Genomic DNA, 16,916 nt, shown 5'->3' on the forward strand with positions numbered 1-16,916 from the left:
CAGGATACTTTTTAAATCCTATCACTAAAAAAACACTGACTAGTGTTTGAAAACAAGTTAAATGTGGGTGTTTATGTTAACAGTGGTGGCATGTAAGGAAAACATTGATTCGAGTATAAACCAAATGACAGATCATTAGATCCGGGGCTTTTTTAAAAAAAGAATTAGGCCTATTGTTATTTTTTGATATATATATATATATATATATATATATATATATATATATATATATATATATTAGTTAGTTGAGCCAGGGGATGAAATTATCAGAGTAATGTAACTTTATGTAAAAGGGAAAAAAGGTTCATTTTCAAGTCCACTGTGTCAACATTCAGTAGATAAACACACTAAAACTGACGAAGGTGCTGTATTTCTCCCTGTGAGGGGCCCCTGAAACTATATTTAACTCATTGTGGGACTCTTGACTGTCTCCTGAGACTCAGACGGATCGAATGTCTTTTGTTGGCAGCAGGTCTTTAAAGAAGGGCGTACCCCGGCTCAACAACAGGAGGAGACTGAAAAATGAAGAATTTAGTCCCCGTAAAGACATTCCTTTACAAACGAGAGGGAGAAACCTTCATTATCTTAATCGCGGTTTTTGTGAGAAAGGTCAACATCTGACTTATCAGCATTTTAGGCTCCTTTAACAGTAATGTGGAGACACAGAACCAGTTTGGGCTTCTTCTGAAACTTGATTCCCAAAAGAAAAATCAGTTTATCCACAATTTTTCTGCTGGTATGATTCAGTATTTTTGCACCAAAGCAAACGGATAACTTTTTCTTTTAATCCTCAAAAAAAAAAAACAACCAAAAAAAGTAGTTAGTTTATGTGCCCATACAATATGATAAAAAGTACTTAATTAATTAAATTTATTTAATATTTAATGATGTTTTCTGTAAATTTTCTTATGTGAAAAATCCATCTATGAGCCCTTTTTTCACGCTGATTGGAATAAAATGTTTTTTAAGGCCAAATTCTCAACTCATTGTTTTGTTTCATGTGTAATTGATGTTCTGATAGTACAACTCACATATTTTGAGTTTTAAAATACTGAAATCAGCCTCAGCATAAATCAGTTTTTAAGCATTACATAGATAGAGATAGAGAGACGTTATTGTCCACCTCAGTGGAAATTTGTCTTCGGCTTCGCTCAAAGATACATAAAACACATAAAACAATACAACATGAAAAACACACAAATGTACAATAATATACAAGATACAATGGTGCAAACAGGCAGTCCAAGCAATAATTTAAATAGATATAAATAAATAGATAATAAAAGAGAGTTACATTAACGCACACTGGGCTTGATTTTCTGTGTTTAAACTGCACGCTGTGTGTTAATCTAAACTGAAAATATTAAGATCTTAACTTCTGCTTCATTCATTCATTCATTCATCATTTCATATTTTTATATTGCTTATGTATATTTTTTTATCTTACGTCTTATTCTGTTTACAGTTACTATTTTTGGTCTTTCTTTATGTTCATTGTCTTGCACCAAAGCAGCAGGTCAAATTCCTTGTATGTTCAAATGTACACAGCAATAAAACCCAGATTCTGATGCATGAGCCCTTCAGTCCTCTAACAAAACACAGAGGACTTTACCTCAGTGTCCTCAAATGACCCCGAAACAACGACAACATTCAAACTTTTCTAACTAATCTGAGTCTCATCTGCCTCGACTCCATCCTCCACCTCTATATTTGCATTTCCGCTCCACTCAGCAGATCAAACCAAACATTTTGAAACCTGTGAGAGACCTCACTGATACTGCATGTTTTTGTTTTTTTTGTATTGGAAGTCTGCTGACGTCAAGCTCTTTGTTTACTGAGTAAATATTAGTTTTGATTATTAAGTGGTGACTTTTTCACATTTTTAGGTCACAGGGTTTGAGGAGAGGACTTTTTTATTATTATTATAATATTCACCACCATAAACCCTGGAAAACACACCCTATAATGTTGTCTTTATGATGTAATACTCATTAAAAACATTTACCAAATAGCTGCATCAGGACAGGTTCGTCCTCAGTGAGACTCTAAAGTGTCTGGCGGACATTTGGTCTCCAGCGTGTTTGCGTCGTGTTGGTCAAACAGACTGCAGGGTTGAGGAGGTTTGATATCTCCTCATCAATCAGCTCTCTGAATAATTCTGTTTGTTCTGCAGGTGCGGACTGTATGACTAAGAAACACACCCTCAGTGAGCGCTGCCTGTTACTGTGTCAAACCAAGAAAGAGAGCAAAAAAAAAAAAAACAAACATGAGAAACATTTTGTGAGGAAAACCCAGAGAGTGAAAGACTCAGAGGAAGTGAAGTGGGTCATCATTAGGAGCTCATTCACAGCTGCATTTCAAAATTCAAATTGAGTTTGTTCTGTACACACAAATACACAATGAGCCTCCATAGACTTTAATGCACCATAAAGTTTTAATATTAAAATCAGTCACGTCCTCATCAGCCTCACCTGTCTCAGAGCTCAGGCCTTTAAATGACATTTATTGACTTGTAAACTTCCCTCCATCTAAGTTTAACCTGCATCTCCCTGTTTCCTTTACAAGAACTCTGCAAACATTTCTGTCCACTTGTCTTAAAATTATGTGAGGAATTCTTCCTCATTCAGACACCTGAGACTCGTGTTGTGACCAGGTGAGATATGAATCAGACAGAAATGATGATGAGCAGGTGGAAAATGACACGTCAGAAGCTGCTGATTTCCTTCTCTTCGTTTCCTGTCACTGAGACGTTAAATCATTTCTCCTACAGTGACTTATTACACAATATGACTTGACTTGACTTGACTTGACTTGACTTGACTTGACTTGACTTGGCTTGGTTTTGATTTTGATTTGATTTGATTTGATTTGAATTGGTTGGATTGGATTGGATTGAATTGGATTGGATTCGACTCGACTCGACTCAACTCAGTTTGATTTGATTCAATTTGATCCGATTTGTTTCAATTCAACTCGACTTGACCTGACTCAGTTTGATTCGACTGATTCCATTTGAATGGACTTGACTTGACTTGAATTGACTTGACTTGACTTGAATTGACTTGGCTTTGCTTGAATTGACTTGGTTTTTAATTTAATTTAATTTAATTTAATTTAATTTAATTTAATTTAATTTAATTTTATTTTATTTTATTTTATTTTATTTTATTTTATTTTATTTTTTTATTTTATTTATTTCAAGCATGTTAAAAAAGAAAATAGAGAAATAATCATACAAACAAGCAGACTGACAAAAAAGTAATATTTACAGACAATGAAGAAAAAAAGCAAACAAAAAAAATCAAACTCTTGATGACTTGGACACATATTCGAAAAATAGAGAAAGTGAGAAGAAGTTCAAACTTATTTAATCCCGCTTCTTCTCTATTAGACATTACATTTTAATCAAGCAGCTTCTTTATTAATTTGAACTTGTATTGCAATTAATGTATGCGTACACACACACACCCACAATGAAATTTACATGATTATTTACAGAAAAAAGTAAGATAAATTAGGAAAAAATACAAATAAAATAATCTAACAAACACAACCACAACAACAATATAATAATAATAATAATAATAATGATAATAATAAGAATAATAAGAATAATAAGAATAATAAGAATAATAAGAATAATAATGATGATGATGATAAACCAAGTAAACAAACAATAACCTCTGACTCGTTGATTTTACGTCATGTAAGTACACACTCTGTAAATAAAGTATTATATATACTGTGTGTCATAAAACCCAGTGGCCCCTGAGAGTGAGCAGAGTGAGGTACAAGTGTGAAATGATATTATGATCCTATGATATGATAATAAAAGATTAATTGAGATTATTCGAGTGCCGCCTTTGTTAAATAGAGCCACGACTTTTTTTTTTTTTTAAGAGGAAGAAGCTCCACACGTTACATAATAGCTTCAGTTACAGTAAACCGCTACACACCCTCAGTAAACACACACAGGTGCTGCTGAGTGAGTTTTTTTTTTTTTTGTTAACAGATTTCCACTTTCTTCTTTTGGTGACCTCAGTTAACCCCTTCAGCTCCGACAGCACTGCAAACTAATCTGAACTGAAAACATGCATGTGTTACGTCTTTACTTTTACTGAATTATTGGTTTTATTTTGGTGTTGGGGAGTTTTGGTTTTGTTGTTTGTTTGTTTTTGGGGTTTTTTTTAGGAAACTGCTGACAGTAAAAAAGGTGAACCATAAGCCTCAGTCATTATTTCCGTCCTCTTCGGTGTGATGGTAATCAGATTAGGAGAAATTCATCACAGTTTTGGGAAGTCTCTCTTTGCACATAATGGTGCCATCTAGAGGAGAAAAAACTGACCGTTTAATCTTTATGTTTAATCTGTGGTCTCTACGCCGCGGCAGAATAAGAGAAACAATAGCTTCAACTTTATTATCATTATTAAAGGATAGGTCGACCTTTTTTTAAAGGTCCGTTCAGCAAATAAAATATGTAATAAATGTACATATATATGTAATACATATGGAAAAAATAAAATATAATAATCACACTCCTGGTTTGGGTTTCCCTGAAAGGACTTTTGTCAGTTTGTCAGTCTGTCAGGCGACGTTTACTCAACCAAAGTCTGTACATTTGCAGAAAAATGTGGTGAAAAAATGTACACAAGTGGAAAACTATAACGCCAACGCTTTTTCTCCAGTCCAGATGCAGAAAATTAAATATATGACATTAAAACTGCAACAAATGCCTCATGATTATCCTTTTTTTTAACCAAATTTTTTAGTTACATCTCAGATGACAAACTGAGTGCAAAAGAAACCTGAAACGTGTATAAAGAAGTTCAGTAAAAACATTTTATACACAGTGTGACACTGAGGTTTGTTCTGTCTTCATCGTGTCCGTCTGATCTCAAATTCGTCCTCTCAGGCTCTCAGCAGGACGGACAGTGTGAGGACACTCAGCAGGAGGAGCGCCGCTGGCAGGGACAGAGACAAAAACTGCTTATGACAAAACGTTTCTTAATTAATCATGAAATTACATATGTTTTTCTCCAGACACTTTCTCACAAATTCACATTTTTTTGTAGAATTTTAACTCTTAAAATCCTGAGCAAATTAGCTTGATTTCAAAACACAGGAAGAAGTTAATGATTTTATAAAGATATATATTGTTTTCTGGACATTTTTTCTTAAAAAAAAAAATACATTATTAACCCTTTAAAACCTGGGTGGACATCAGTTTTCTCAAACAGTGTTCAGACGCCTTTCGCGAGTATCTAAACCTTTGAAATAGGATCTCTTTCAAAAACATGAAAAAAAGACAATCGGCAACTTGTTATGAAAATGAAATATCTAACAAACTGCAAATTTTTTTAAAAAAGGTGAAGAGATTAAATAATAGAGAAAGTTTAATTATTTTCAAATGAGCAAGGAAAAATATCAAGCAAGCTATATTTATTACAACTACATATTTTAAATTATATTAGAGAAAATTAATGTTATTACTTTAATTTTAGCATTTTTTTCAGGTCAAATTCTACTTTTGTTGTTAATTTTTATTCTTTTTTTTTTAAATTTCAGGTCATTTTCTTGTAACTTTTGACACTTTTTTTTCCAATTTCGGGGTCATTTTTTTTACTTGCTCATTACTTTGTTTCCATGTTTTTGAAAGAAATAAAGCCAAGAGTTAACTTATATTATCAGCCCCACCCACTCATTTAATAAAAAAAAAAAGTTCAATTTTCTTGCCTTTTCCCGTTTTCTTGTAATTTGTCGTATATCTCTGGCCAAGTTGCTCTTACTTTATTCAACTTTATTATAAAACTACTTGAATTGTACTTGCTTAACTAATACTAATACTTTATTTAACTTTATTATAACATCATTTCATTTCATTTTTGCAGTACTTCATTTAAATTTTAAAAATTGTACTTTATTAAGCTTCATTATAACAGTACTGTGACTTTATCATTTATTTAACTTTATCATTGCATTACTTTATTTAACTTTATTGTAAAAGTGCTTTAACTGAATCATAGCAGCACTTTATTTGACTTTATTATGACAGTACTTTAATTTAATTATAACATTACTTTAACTTTTAGGTAAAACTATTTGAATTGTACTTACTTGCTAGTACTTTATTTGAATTTTTTATTTAACTTAATGTTTGCAGTATGTCATTCAGCTATTGCTTCATTGTAACAGTACTGTGACTTTATCATTTATTTAACTGTATTATAGCAGCACTTTCTTCAGCTTTATTGTGGCAGTACTTAAACTTAATTATAATGTTACTTTATTTAACTTTATTGTAAAAGTGCTTGAATTTTATTTTCTTTCATTTTTCTTTTTCTTTATTTAAACAAGGACCATGCATAAAAAACATTAAAAGAGAATAGATGATTGTAGCAGTGCTTTGATTTTATTAGAAAAGTGGACCAGAACGTCTGAAACCTAAATCCTGAATATCGATATATGAAGGCAGCAGCGTGTTAGACTTAGACTTAGACTTAGACTTAGACACGTTTATTTATCCCAGTTGTGGGAAATTAACTTGTAACAGCAGCCGTGTGTACAGAAAAAAAATATAAAATATCAATAGATACAAAATATAAAATATACAAAAGTGCACGGTGTTTACCGTGAGGCTGGACGGCTCCACTGCTGTTGTCCGTGCTCATGGGTTTGAAGGTCGGGATGATGATGGGTGGGATGGGCGGCTTGTAGAGGTCCTTAGGACCGCTGTTCAGAGATATGTTGAAAGGGCCAAAAGTATCTGGACATGAGAGGACAGCGCGTGTTAGACATGTCTTCACTGACAACTGTACAGTGGTACAGTGGTAAGTACATTTACTTAGGTACTGTACTTCATCATGAATTTGGGGAACCTGTACTTTACTTGAGTCTGTTCTTTTCATGCCGTTTTATACTTCTCCACTGCATTTCAGAGGGAAATATTGTTCTTTTTACTTCACTACAGCTATTTGTTCAGTTTAGTTACTTCACAAATTAGGATTATAGCATTAAAAATCTCAAAAATCTCATGTTTTGTTGTCAATTAAACCACCAAACAGTTCATACGAGTACAGATAAACAATTGGTCGATTAATCAATCGGCCATTAGACAGAAATTGAATTGGAAAAAAACATTTTGATAAACATTAAAGTCGTTTCCTGATACATTTTAAAAATTTTGAATTTTTCCAGATTTTTCTGGATGGGTTACTTTTATTACTTTGAGTACATGTTCTTGATTATACTTTTTTTTACTTTTACTTTTTTTGTCAAGTAACATTTTCATGCAGGACTTTCACTTACACTAACATAGTATTTTTACTTAAGATTAAGTAAGGGATCTGAATACTTTTTCGAAAACACTGGTTGTGTTAATGCATATAATAAAATCACAGCAAAATAAAAATCTACAGATGAAAATATAATATAAAGTGGGAAATTCTGTGATGAAAAAAATCTGTGGTGATATCATGGGTGGATTTTATGTATGCCAACAAGGCAAAACAAATGAAGAAAAAGCAAAAAATACTCATTTGTGAAGCTGGAATCACAAATATGAAATAGTTTCAAGTTAATTTTGATATTTTTTTAAGGAAACCTTAACTCTGACTTTAAGGAAAATCTTAACTGAGGGTATTTTGTGCAACCGACTCGAAAAGAAAGTATTAGGGAAATCATGCTGTGAACCAAACGTAATAAGTGTGTTTTAACGGGAGTCCACTTACCTCCGTCAACGGTTCCAGTCCCGAGGAGGATGTAGAAGGTGGAGTCATGGCTGCTTTTGACGCTGGAGGCGTTCACATTTGGGACGATGAACCTACACTCGATCACATTTCCGGTCACCCTGCCGTGAAGATCTATCACTCTCTTGAACATATAACACAAATGAACACATGGGTAAATAAAGTAAGAAGAAAAGTTTAGGAAAGCAACATATTTACAAAGAAAGAAACAGAAAAATCATTTTAAATTACAACTTTTTATGCTTTATTTGAATAAGAGATCTTTGAGATGGTATTTATGGTAATAATTTAGGGTCTGGTGTTCACTCTGTGAGGAAGTAAAGGACGTTATATTGCTATATTCAGAGCCAGACTCCACTGAGAAAAACAGTAATTTAACATCGCTGAACACAGGAGCTGCTGATCTACAGCTGCTTCGATTAGTTAGTTCATTTGTGTTATTGTGGGACTTTGGTGAATCTAAACTAAGCCGTTTAAAACGCCAAATTCACACAATAACACAAACTAACTGATCAAAGCAGCTGTAGACCAGCAGCTCCAGTGTTCAGCGATGTTAAATTATTGTTTTTCTCAATGGAGTCTGGCTCTGAATTCATTATTATTATTATTATTATTATTATTGTTATTGTTATTATTATTATTATTATTATTATTATTATTATTATTATTATTATTATTATTATTATTATTATTATTATTATTATTATTATTATTATTATTATTATTATTATTATTATTAAGTCTTCATTTTAAAATCTCCGTGGGATTATTTTATTCAAAGTGTATTCAACAGACTGCATTTATTTTCAAAATATTTTTTTCTTCTGTTCATTCTTTGTTCTGTAACATGAAGTACACGAGAAATAGAATTAAAAAGAAAAAAAGGAATCAAATAGTTTTCGATATGACGGTAAGTGTGTGGCCTCACCCTCTCTGTTGGAGTGAGTTTATTGTTTTTGTTGTTTCGGTCCATTGTCTGGAAGACGAACGTCCCGTTGTCCGAGCTGTTCTTAGCGCAGATGAAAAGCATGGTGTTACCCTGAGGAGAGAAAGAGCAGAGAAACGTTTAGACGACTGTCTTTGTTAAAAATGGGGGAAAAAAGCCAGTAAACGGATGAAATAGTCTACAGTTTAGTTTCCAGCTTGTCTTGTTTTGTCCATCGACTGAGATGACTTTTGGCCCTTTTCACGTCTTTGTATTTTCAAAACTCCCTTGTCCCACTGTCCATTAAAACTAGACTGAATATATATAATTGGGTTTTTTTTGCAGTTCAGCAAAGTATTTTTGTATTTTTTTAAGTTATTTAATTATTTAAAAGCATGTGCAATTGATTAATGAATGTATTTTTTTTTATAGATTTTTTTTTTATTTTGTCCCACTGGGACAATAATTTATGGGTCCAACTGTATAAAACAATGGTTGCCTGCACAGCAGTACATTTGGTTATTATGAATCTCATTTGGGGAAGGAAGAGGACATTTTATGAAGTGTATTTTGGACCCAGAGTGTTAGAAAAGGCTCAATTTTGGAAACCAGTAGTAATTTTAAGATGCATCAACTGTTTGTATGAAGTCATAAGTTACACACATCCCTGCTTTAACCCTTTGAAAACAGATCAAATGTCTTTTTTCTTACAAAAATGTTGGAAGAAGACAATAAGCACCTTGAGAACAAGTGATCCCAAAATTTACCAAGAAATTATCAAAAAGTTACAAGAAAATTGCCAGAAAATTGGCATAAATAATAAAAGGGAAAGTAAAAAAACAAACAAGGAAATGACATTTAAAAAGTAATAATTATGTAACATAATTTTAAATATATAGTTATGATAATTCTAAGAGGACATCTTGCAGGACATTTCTAACCAAGTTGCTCATTGTCTTTTCCCCCAATTTTTTTTAAAGAAATCAAACCAAATTGTTTGGGGTTCAAAGGTTTTTAACACTCGTGAGTGGCGTCTGAGATCAGCCAAGAAATGTGATGTTGCTCCAGGTTTTAAAGGGTTGGAGCTTCAGTTATGAGTCCAGATTAGCAAAGCCGTGTTTGAAGTTGGTCGCTGCATTGACCTTTTTTTTGTGTTACCAGCGTGGGATCCACAGTGAGTCCCAGTGCGACGTATCCCGCCGAGTCTCCCCTGAGTAAGAAGGCGAGCTTGGTGCCGTTGGGAGGCTCTGTGACGTAGGAGTACTCAGCAGCAAACAGACACTTTTTATTTCCAGCAGGATCGCAGTCGTCTGGAGTTGACAGACACAGGAAAACCATCCCGCAATAAAGTCGAGTGATGTTCAACTGCTGGATACAAACACACGTACACAAAAAAGTACTTCAGTCATCTGCATCAGCTCTCACTGGACTAAACGTTTGATCTCCAGAGAATAAAAATACAAAAATAAAAGTAACAGTGAAAGAGGTGTAAGAAATAAATATTTAATTTAATAATTACTTGTACTGGTAAAGTTGCTGCTGCTCTGACGTTCGGTATAGCACATTTTGAGTCACTCAAACTTCAAGAAAAATGTCTTAAACTTAACTCAACCTGACTGAGATGTGTTCACTATTAGATCTAGTTTTGTTATACTCAAAAAAATCCACTAGATGTCGCTGCGTCTTTAAACTCTGCCTTTTTATCTCCCCTCAAACAGGAAGTCAGTAACGAAAAAGCCATGAGGCCTCTGTGTGGAGCCTTTTTCAAAGGTAGGCATGATTTTTATTTTCAGTATTTTAAAGTTTCAGAGGTCATACTGAACAGATTAATGTAGCTTTAAAAAATATATATATATAAATCATGCTCTAATGGTTTATTTGTCATTTTATAGCAGGGTAATGGGGTAGTTTAAGGTAGTGGTGTTACTAAAACGGACTTTGCAAATAATTAAATAAAAAATCTGATCATTCATTGTTGTTAAATCATTCGTTTAATGTTACCCAATATATAAATAATTATTCACATTACACACACACACACACACACACACATACTGTCTAAAGCCATGTTTAACCAAATGATTGAATTGTCAGTTAATTTTTAAATTTACAGTTTCTCTGAAATAAAAAAGGTTGAATAGTCACTGTTGGTGATCTTATATGTCATTTCATTTTATATTTGATTTAAAAAAAAAATCAGAATAATTTTTAACCATGTCCGAGATGTTTTCAAAGCACTGTAATGGTAAATATATTCAATGAATACATGAAAATAATGCTAGTACTGTAATACTACTAATTAAATGGCAACAAAATGATTTAAACAAATCGTACTGAACTGATATAAATCGATACACTAACATAAAGCAAGTGTTATAACTGTACATAGTTTGTAATTTCGATTTTTTTGTTGTTGTTGTTGTTGTTTTTGCCTTTGTGTTTGACACAACTGTTGCAACTGTTGTAAAAGTTGTAATTTTACCAGAAAAAAGTGGTAATTAAACAGGCAGCCTTCTTGTCCCCGGTCTCGTGCCGCAGCAGGTAACCTGTTGACCTGTGCTCTCGCTTGTCTTATAGTTCGCAGGCAATATGTTTATTTCCATAATATAATATCCCCTCTCTCGTAAAAAATATGAATTTATTCTCAAAAAAAATCATAAAATTTTCCGTAAAATTATTACTCCCTTTTCCTCAAGAAATTTCAACTTTATTCTCGTAATATTATGATTTCATTGTCGCAATCTGACTTTTTTCCCTTTAACATGGCCCTTATCCTCCTTGTAGTTTGGAAAAGGTCTATAAAAAAATGATGGAAACTGTAAAAAAAAAAATAAAAAATGCCCCAAATAAAACTAACTAAATAAATAAATAGACACATTTCCATAGCTTTTTTCTTAGTGGAGACATAAAAAGGGTGACCATGTCATAATCTCTTGTACAGGTTTTCCATAAAAAAAAAATAAAAAATTTATAAACCTTTGACACATAAAGAATAGAAAATACTGAATCCAGCCACACAGATGAATATGATGCCCAACACTTTGGAATATTTTTCAATTCCTAAACTCAGAAATTAGTAGGCCTATATAAGTTTAAAGTTTTTGGTTGGTATTTACACTGAGGGGATTAAAAGGGAAGAAATCCTACCGTATCATTGGAAAATGACACATGTGGTGTTACATGGACTCCCGCTGACAGAAAAACCATCAAAGCAGCGACCAGCAGGATCAGTCCTCGTTCCATTCTGAGGAGGGAGACTCCCAAAATTCAACGTAAAACACTGAGTGATGACGACTATCATCAAATGTGCTTTAAATTATTTTTAACCTTTCTCAGCATATCCACACCCAACAGCATTCCTGATCATTTCTATGAATCATTTATTTATTGAATGATTGTAATTCTGCTTAATCAACACATTTGGTTCAGCGGGAAGATATTAAATTATACAAAAACAGCATTCTGTAATCATAGATCAGAATTTATATCATTGATGTACTCATATATACTCACCACAAATACATATAAGCCTTATTTTAAAAAGAAACTGCAAAAAAAGTACGTCTATATGGATTATTGTACATGTTATAAGTGGTTCATCTTGCCTTATTTTGAGACAAAGTTAAACTCATACAGTTAAAATTAAAAACAATCATCGGTTTTGATGATCTGTAGACCAGATTGATTCCATTTTGTCGAGCTGTTTCAGAAAACATTAACCCTTTGAAACCTGGATCCACATCAGACCACTTTTAAAAGCTACTGGAAACAATGAAACCTGAGCACATAAGATTGATTTCTTCCAAAGACAAAAAATGTTCCACAAATTGCAAGAAATTACAAGACAATGCCCTGAAAATAATGACTATTTAATAAAAAAAAATTAAAGAGCATAGTTATATTGTTTATAATTATTATAATTTTATTTTTAAAACATTTTACAGAAAAAAATACAATTTTTTGCAACATTTTTTCATCTTTCTTTTTCTTTTTTCTTTTCTTTCCCTTTTGTCTTATTTTCAGTTAATTTTCTAATGACTAATTTCTTGCAAAGTTTTGGCCCATGTCTTATTACATCGCTCACTGCTTTCTCTTAATGTTCACGAGAGAAATCAAAAAAGTTTGCTCTAGTTTCAAAGGGTTCACTGTCTTTAATTATCAATATTTCATTAATTGATTTCTGTGTATCAAATCATTCTGTATGGTTATGGAAAAGAAAAAACTCAATTTAAATTTCTAAAAAATTAAAATAAGTAATAGAAAATAACGAATTTCTCAGAGAGCATCCACATTTCGTTCTCCTCAGAGACTCACCTGAGTCGTAAAAGTCAAATGTTGCAGGATGTTTCTCGTTCAGCTGTTTGCTCTCCTCTGATTGGGTCTGATCCCTGCAGGAATGACTTAAATCAGAGCTGATGCTGCGGGCTGGAGGGGGAGGGGCTTTCTGCAGCATCCTGTAGAGGGCGTGGCTTTCACCTGACTGACCACCTGTCTGAAACACGCCTCTTCACTGCAGAGGTGAAAAGTCTAAAAAATGCTTCAACAGTTTAGCTCAGAGTTTGGGTTATAGGTTGTGGGTATTTTTTAAATATTCATTAAATAATTATCCTTAAAATTATCCTTAAACTGTAGTCTGTCATCTTCTGGTTTACTATGATTTATTGATATACTTTCATGTAAATTCCTCAAAATGTTTCAAGTTAAATACATTTTCATAAGGAGATTGCATTCCTCAATTATAAAAATCAAGGTTTGAAATTAAAGCTGAGGTAACTTGCTGTTGTTAAACCTGTTCTTTTGTTTTTGTTTTTTTATTATGTTTTATTTTTTATTTTATCATCCACGCTGCACATGTGAAATATGAAGTTATTGTTATATAATCATTTGAAATGAGCAAATGGGCTTGATTTCTTTCAAAAACATTACAAGGGAAAGAAAATAACCTGAAAGAAAGAAAGAAAGAATGAATGAATGAATGAATGAATGAATGAATGAATGAAAGTGAAAAGGTTAAAAAAAACAACCACACAACAACAACAAAAAATAGAGAGGCAGAATAGAATACTACTACTACTACTACTACTACTACTACTATTAACACTATACTACTACTAATACTAATATTAACACTATACTACTACTACTACTACTACTGTTAACACTATACTACTACTACTATTACTACTATACTACTACTACTTCTACTATTAACACCATACTACTACTACTACTACTACTACCACTACTACAATTAACACTATACTACCACTACTACTACTACTACTACTACTATTACTAGTATTACTACTACTACTACTACTACTACTACTAATAATAATAATAATAATAATAATAATAATAATTATTATTATTATTATTATTATTATTATTATTATTATTATTATTGTTATTGTTATTGTTATCATTATTATTATTATTATTATTATTATTATTATTATTATTATTATTATTATTATTATTATTATAGTAATAATACTTTTCTGGACATGTATACATTTTATTGTTATTATACTCTAATAATCTTTCTCTCTTTCTCTTTTTCTTTCTTCTTTTTCTTTTTCATATATTTATTTCTTATATATCCTTTTCTATTTAAAGTCACTATTTCTTGTCTTCCTCTATGTTAATTGTTTTGAACCAAATCACACAGTTGAATTCCTTGTATGTGTAAATGTACTTTTCATGGTATTTAATCCCGATTCTGATTCTGATTCATGAGCCCTTCAATCCTCGAACATAACACAAAGGACTTTACCTCAAAGGCCCCTGAACAACGACAAAGTGAAAACGTTTCCTCTAAAGCGTCCCTGAACGGTGATTTCACCGAGATTAAAAGTAAAGCGAGATAGTTATGTTTGTTTAACTAATCTGAGACTCAGGCTGCAACCTCCACCTCTACATTTAGATACCAAACCGAGCGTTTCCAAACCTGTGAGAGACGTCACTGATACTGAGTGTTTTTTATTTTTTTCTTTAATGGTTTGAGACGCATTGGAAGTCTGCTGATTTAACACTCATTGTTTACTGAGTAAATATTAGTTTTGATTATTAAATGGTGACATATTCACTGAGGAGACAAAAACAATCTAAGTTCACAGGGTTTGAAGGACAGGACTTTTTATTATTATGATGATGATGATGATGATGATTATTATTATTATTATTATTATTATTATTATTATTATTATTATTATTATTATTATTATTATTATTATTATTATTATTATTATTATTATTATTATTATTATTATTATTATATTCTCAGATAATAGTGCTCACATTGTGCTCACCCATGCTTAAAAACTTCGAGCAGATTATTTTGACTTCTTTCAAAAAAACATGGGTAGACAGCAATGAGCAAAGAAACAAAGATATATTAGCAGGAAATTAGTAAAAAATAAATACATAAATTTAGAAAAGAAGAAAAAAGATAAAGATAAATTAATAAATAAACTGGAAAATTATTTGAAAATAAGAAAAAAAAGAAAAAATAGAAAAGAAAAACTAACAAGAAACTGACTCAACTTCTCTTTGTACCATAAACCCTGGGAAACACGCTCGATAATATTGTCTTTATGATGTAATACTCATTAAAAACATTTACCAAATAGCTGCATCAGGACAGGTTCGTCCTCAGTGAGACTCTAAAGTGTCTGATGGACATTTGGTCTCCAGCATGTTTGCGTCGTGTTGGTCAAACAGACTGCAGGGTTGAGGAGGTTTGATATCTCCTCATCAATCAGCTCTCTGAATAATTCTGTTTGTTCTGCAGGTCTCGACTGTTTGACCAAAATACACACCCTGAGTGAGCGCTGCCCGTTACTGTGTCACACCAAACAAATACACCAAAAGAGAGGGAGACTGCAAAACAAAAATCAATATCGTATAATTGCAACTAGAGAAACATTTCATGAGGAAAACCCAGAGTGAAAGACTCAGAGGAAGTGAAGTGGGTCATCATTAGGAGCTCATTCACAGCTGCATTTCAAAATTCAAATTGAGTTTGTTCTGTACACACACGCTGCGCTATAAATACACAATGAGCCTCCATAGACTTTAATGCACCATAAAGTTTTAATATTAAAATCAGTCACGTCCTCATCAGCCTCACCTGTCTCAGAGCTCAGGCCTTTAAATGACATTCATTGACTTTAGAGTTAAAGTATCAGCATCAAAATACACTTACAATATGAAAATATACTGAAATGACTTCACGTGGTTTAATTTGATTTTGATTTGATCTGATTTGATTTGAAATGATTTGATTTGATTCGATTTGATTCGATTTGATTCGATTTGATTCGATTCGATTTGATTCGATTCAATTACATGTCTATGTCTGTCTTTTTTTTCTGTTTTTCTTATCCCTAACTTATTTCCCTCCCCTGTACTGTGAGCATTGCCAACCCGGAAAAAATTCCTTGTTCCTTATTTGTTGAACTTGGCCAATAAACGTGATTCTGTTTCTGATTCTGATTCAGTTTGAAGGAATTTGACTTGACTTGGTTTTGTAAGACATTACATTTCAATTAAGCAGTTTCTTTATTAATTTAAACCTATATTGTAATTAACTAAACATATATACGTACATTCTCATACCCTAAATCAAATATCTACAATTTACATTATTATTTACAGGAAAAGGGAGATAATCTAAGAAAAAATACTAATAAAATAATGTAAAAAAAACCAAACCCAAAACAATAATTACAATAATAGTGCTACTACTACTACTACTACTAATAATAATAATAATAATAATAATAATAATAATAATAATAATAATAATAATAATAATAATAATAATAATAATAATAATTAGGAATATAAACAAACAGTAACCCCTGACTCTTTGATTTTATATAATGTAATAATACACTGTATGCATAATATTATGTATATTATTTCTGTAATAAAACTCTGAGAGTGAGCAGAGTGGAGTCCTTGTGTGAGGCACTAATGTGGAAAAAATTATCTCACTTTGATTAAAGAAACTTTTGAGATAAGAAAAAAAAGCTCTTATGATAAGAAAATAAAAGATTAAGATAAGATTATTTAAGTGCTGCCTTTGATAAATAGAGTCACGACATGAGGACAAGAAACATTTCTCCTGTTCATTTTTTTTTTTTTTTTTTTTTAAAATTTGTCATCCTGGACGACTTTGATTTTCAGTGTTTAGTTGTTTTGTTATTTTTAGTTGTTTTTGCTCTATTTTTAAGAAGCTC

The 16,916-nt window shown here is 31.9% G+C and overlaps 1 protein-coding gene across 2 annotated transcripts; it reads right to left on the minus strand.

The window, feature by feature from the left end:
• Positions 1–4,542: 4,542 nt before the first annotated feature.
• LOC148188133 (ferric reductase 1-like) lies at positions 4,543–13,050 on the minus strand. 2 transcript variants are annotated; one of them, XM_088085841.1, is made up of 7 exons: positions 12,985–13,050; positions 11,818–11,914; positions 9,829–10,035; positions 8,674–8,784; positions 7,728–7,869; positions 6,629–6,763; positions 4,543–4,961 (listed from the first exon to the last, which is right to left on the minus strand). In XM_088085841.1, the coding sequence occupies exons 2-7, from the start codon at positions 11,911–11,913 to the stop codon at positions 4,909–4,911; spliced, it is 744 nt and encodes a 247-aa protein (XP_087941967.1). In that variant the 5' UTR covers position 11,914; positions 12,985–13,050; the 3' UTR covers positions 4,543–4,908. The 2 variants fall into 2 exon arrangements, with proteins under 2 accessions (XP_087941967.1, XP_087941966.1); XM_088085840.1 differs by having other exon boundaries at positions 9,829–10,038.
• Positions 13,051–16,916: the final 3,866 nt, after the last annotated feature.

The sequence above is a fragment of the Plectropomus leopardus genome, chromosome 12, assembly GCF_026936395.1.
Source record: "Plectropomus leopardus strain MGB_pleo_1.0 chromosome 12, ASM2693639v1, whole genome shotgun sequence".
In the NCBI taxonomy this organism is placed as follows: domain Eukaryota; kingdom Metazoa; phylum Chordata; class Actinopteri; order Perciformes; family Serranidae; genus Plectropomus; species Plectropomus leopardus.

What these genes read in the sequence shown, in the direction of transcription:
- LOC148188133 (XM_088085840.1), bottom strand. Translation starts at nt 11,913, where the DNA reads ATGGAACGAGGACTGATCCTGCTGGTCGCTGCTTTGATGGTTTTTCTG. An exon ending in TCACTGTGGATCCCACGCTG is followed by an intron (nt 8,785 to 9,828) that starts GTAACACAAAAA and finishes TTCTCTCCTCAG; the next exon opens with GGTAACACCATGCTTTTCAT. An exon ending in TGGAGCCGTCCAGCCTCACG is followed by an intron (nt 4,962 to 6,628) that starts GTAAACACCGTG and finishes TGTCCCTGCCAG; the next exon opens with CGGCGCTCCTCCTGCTGAGT.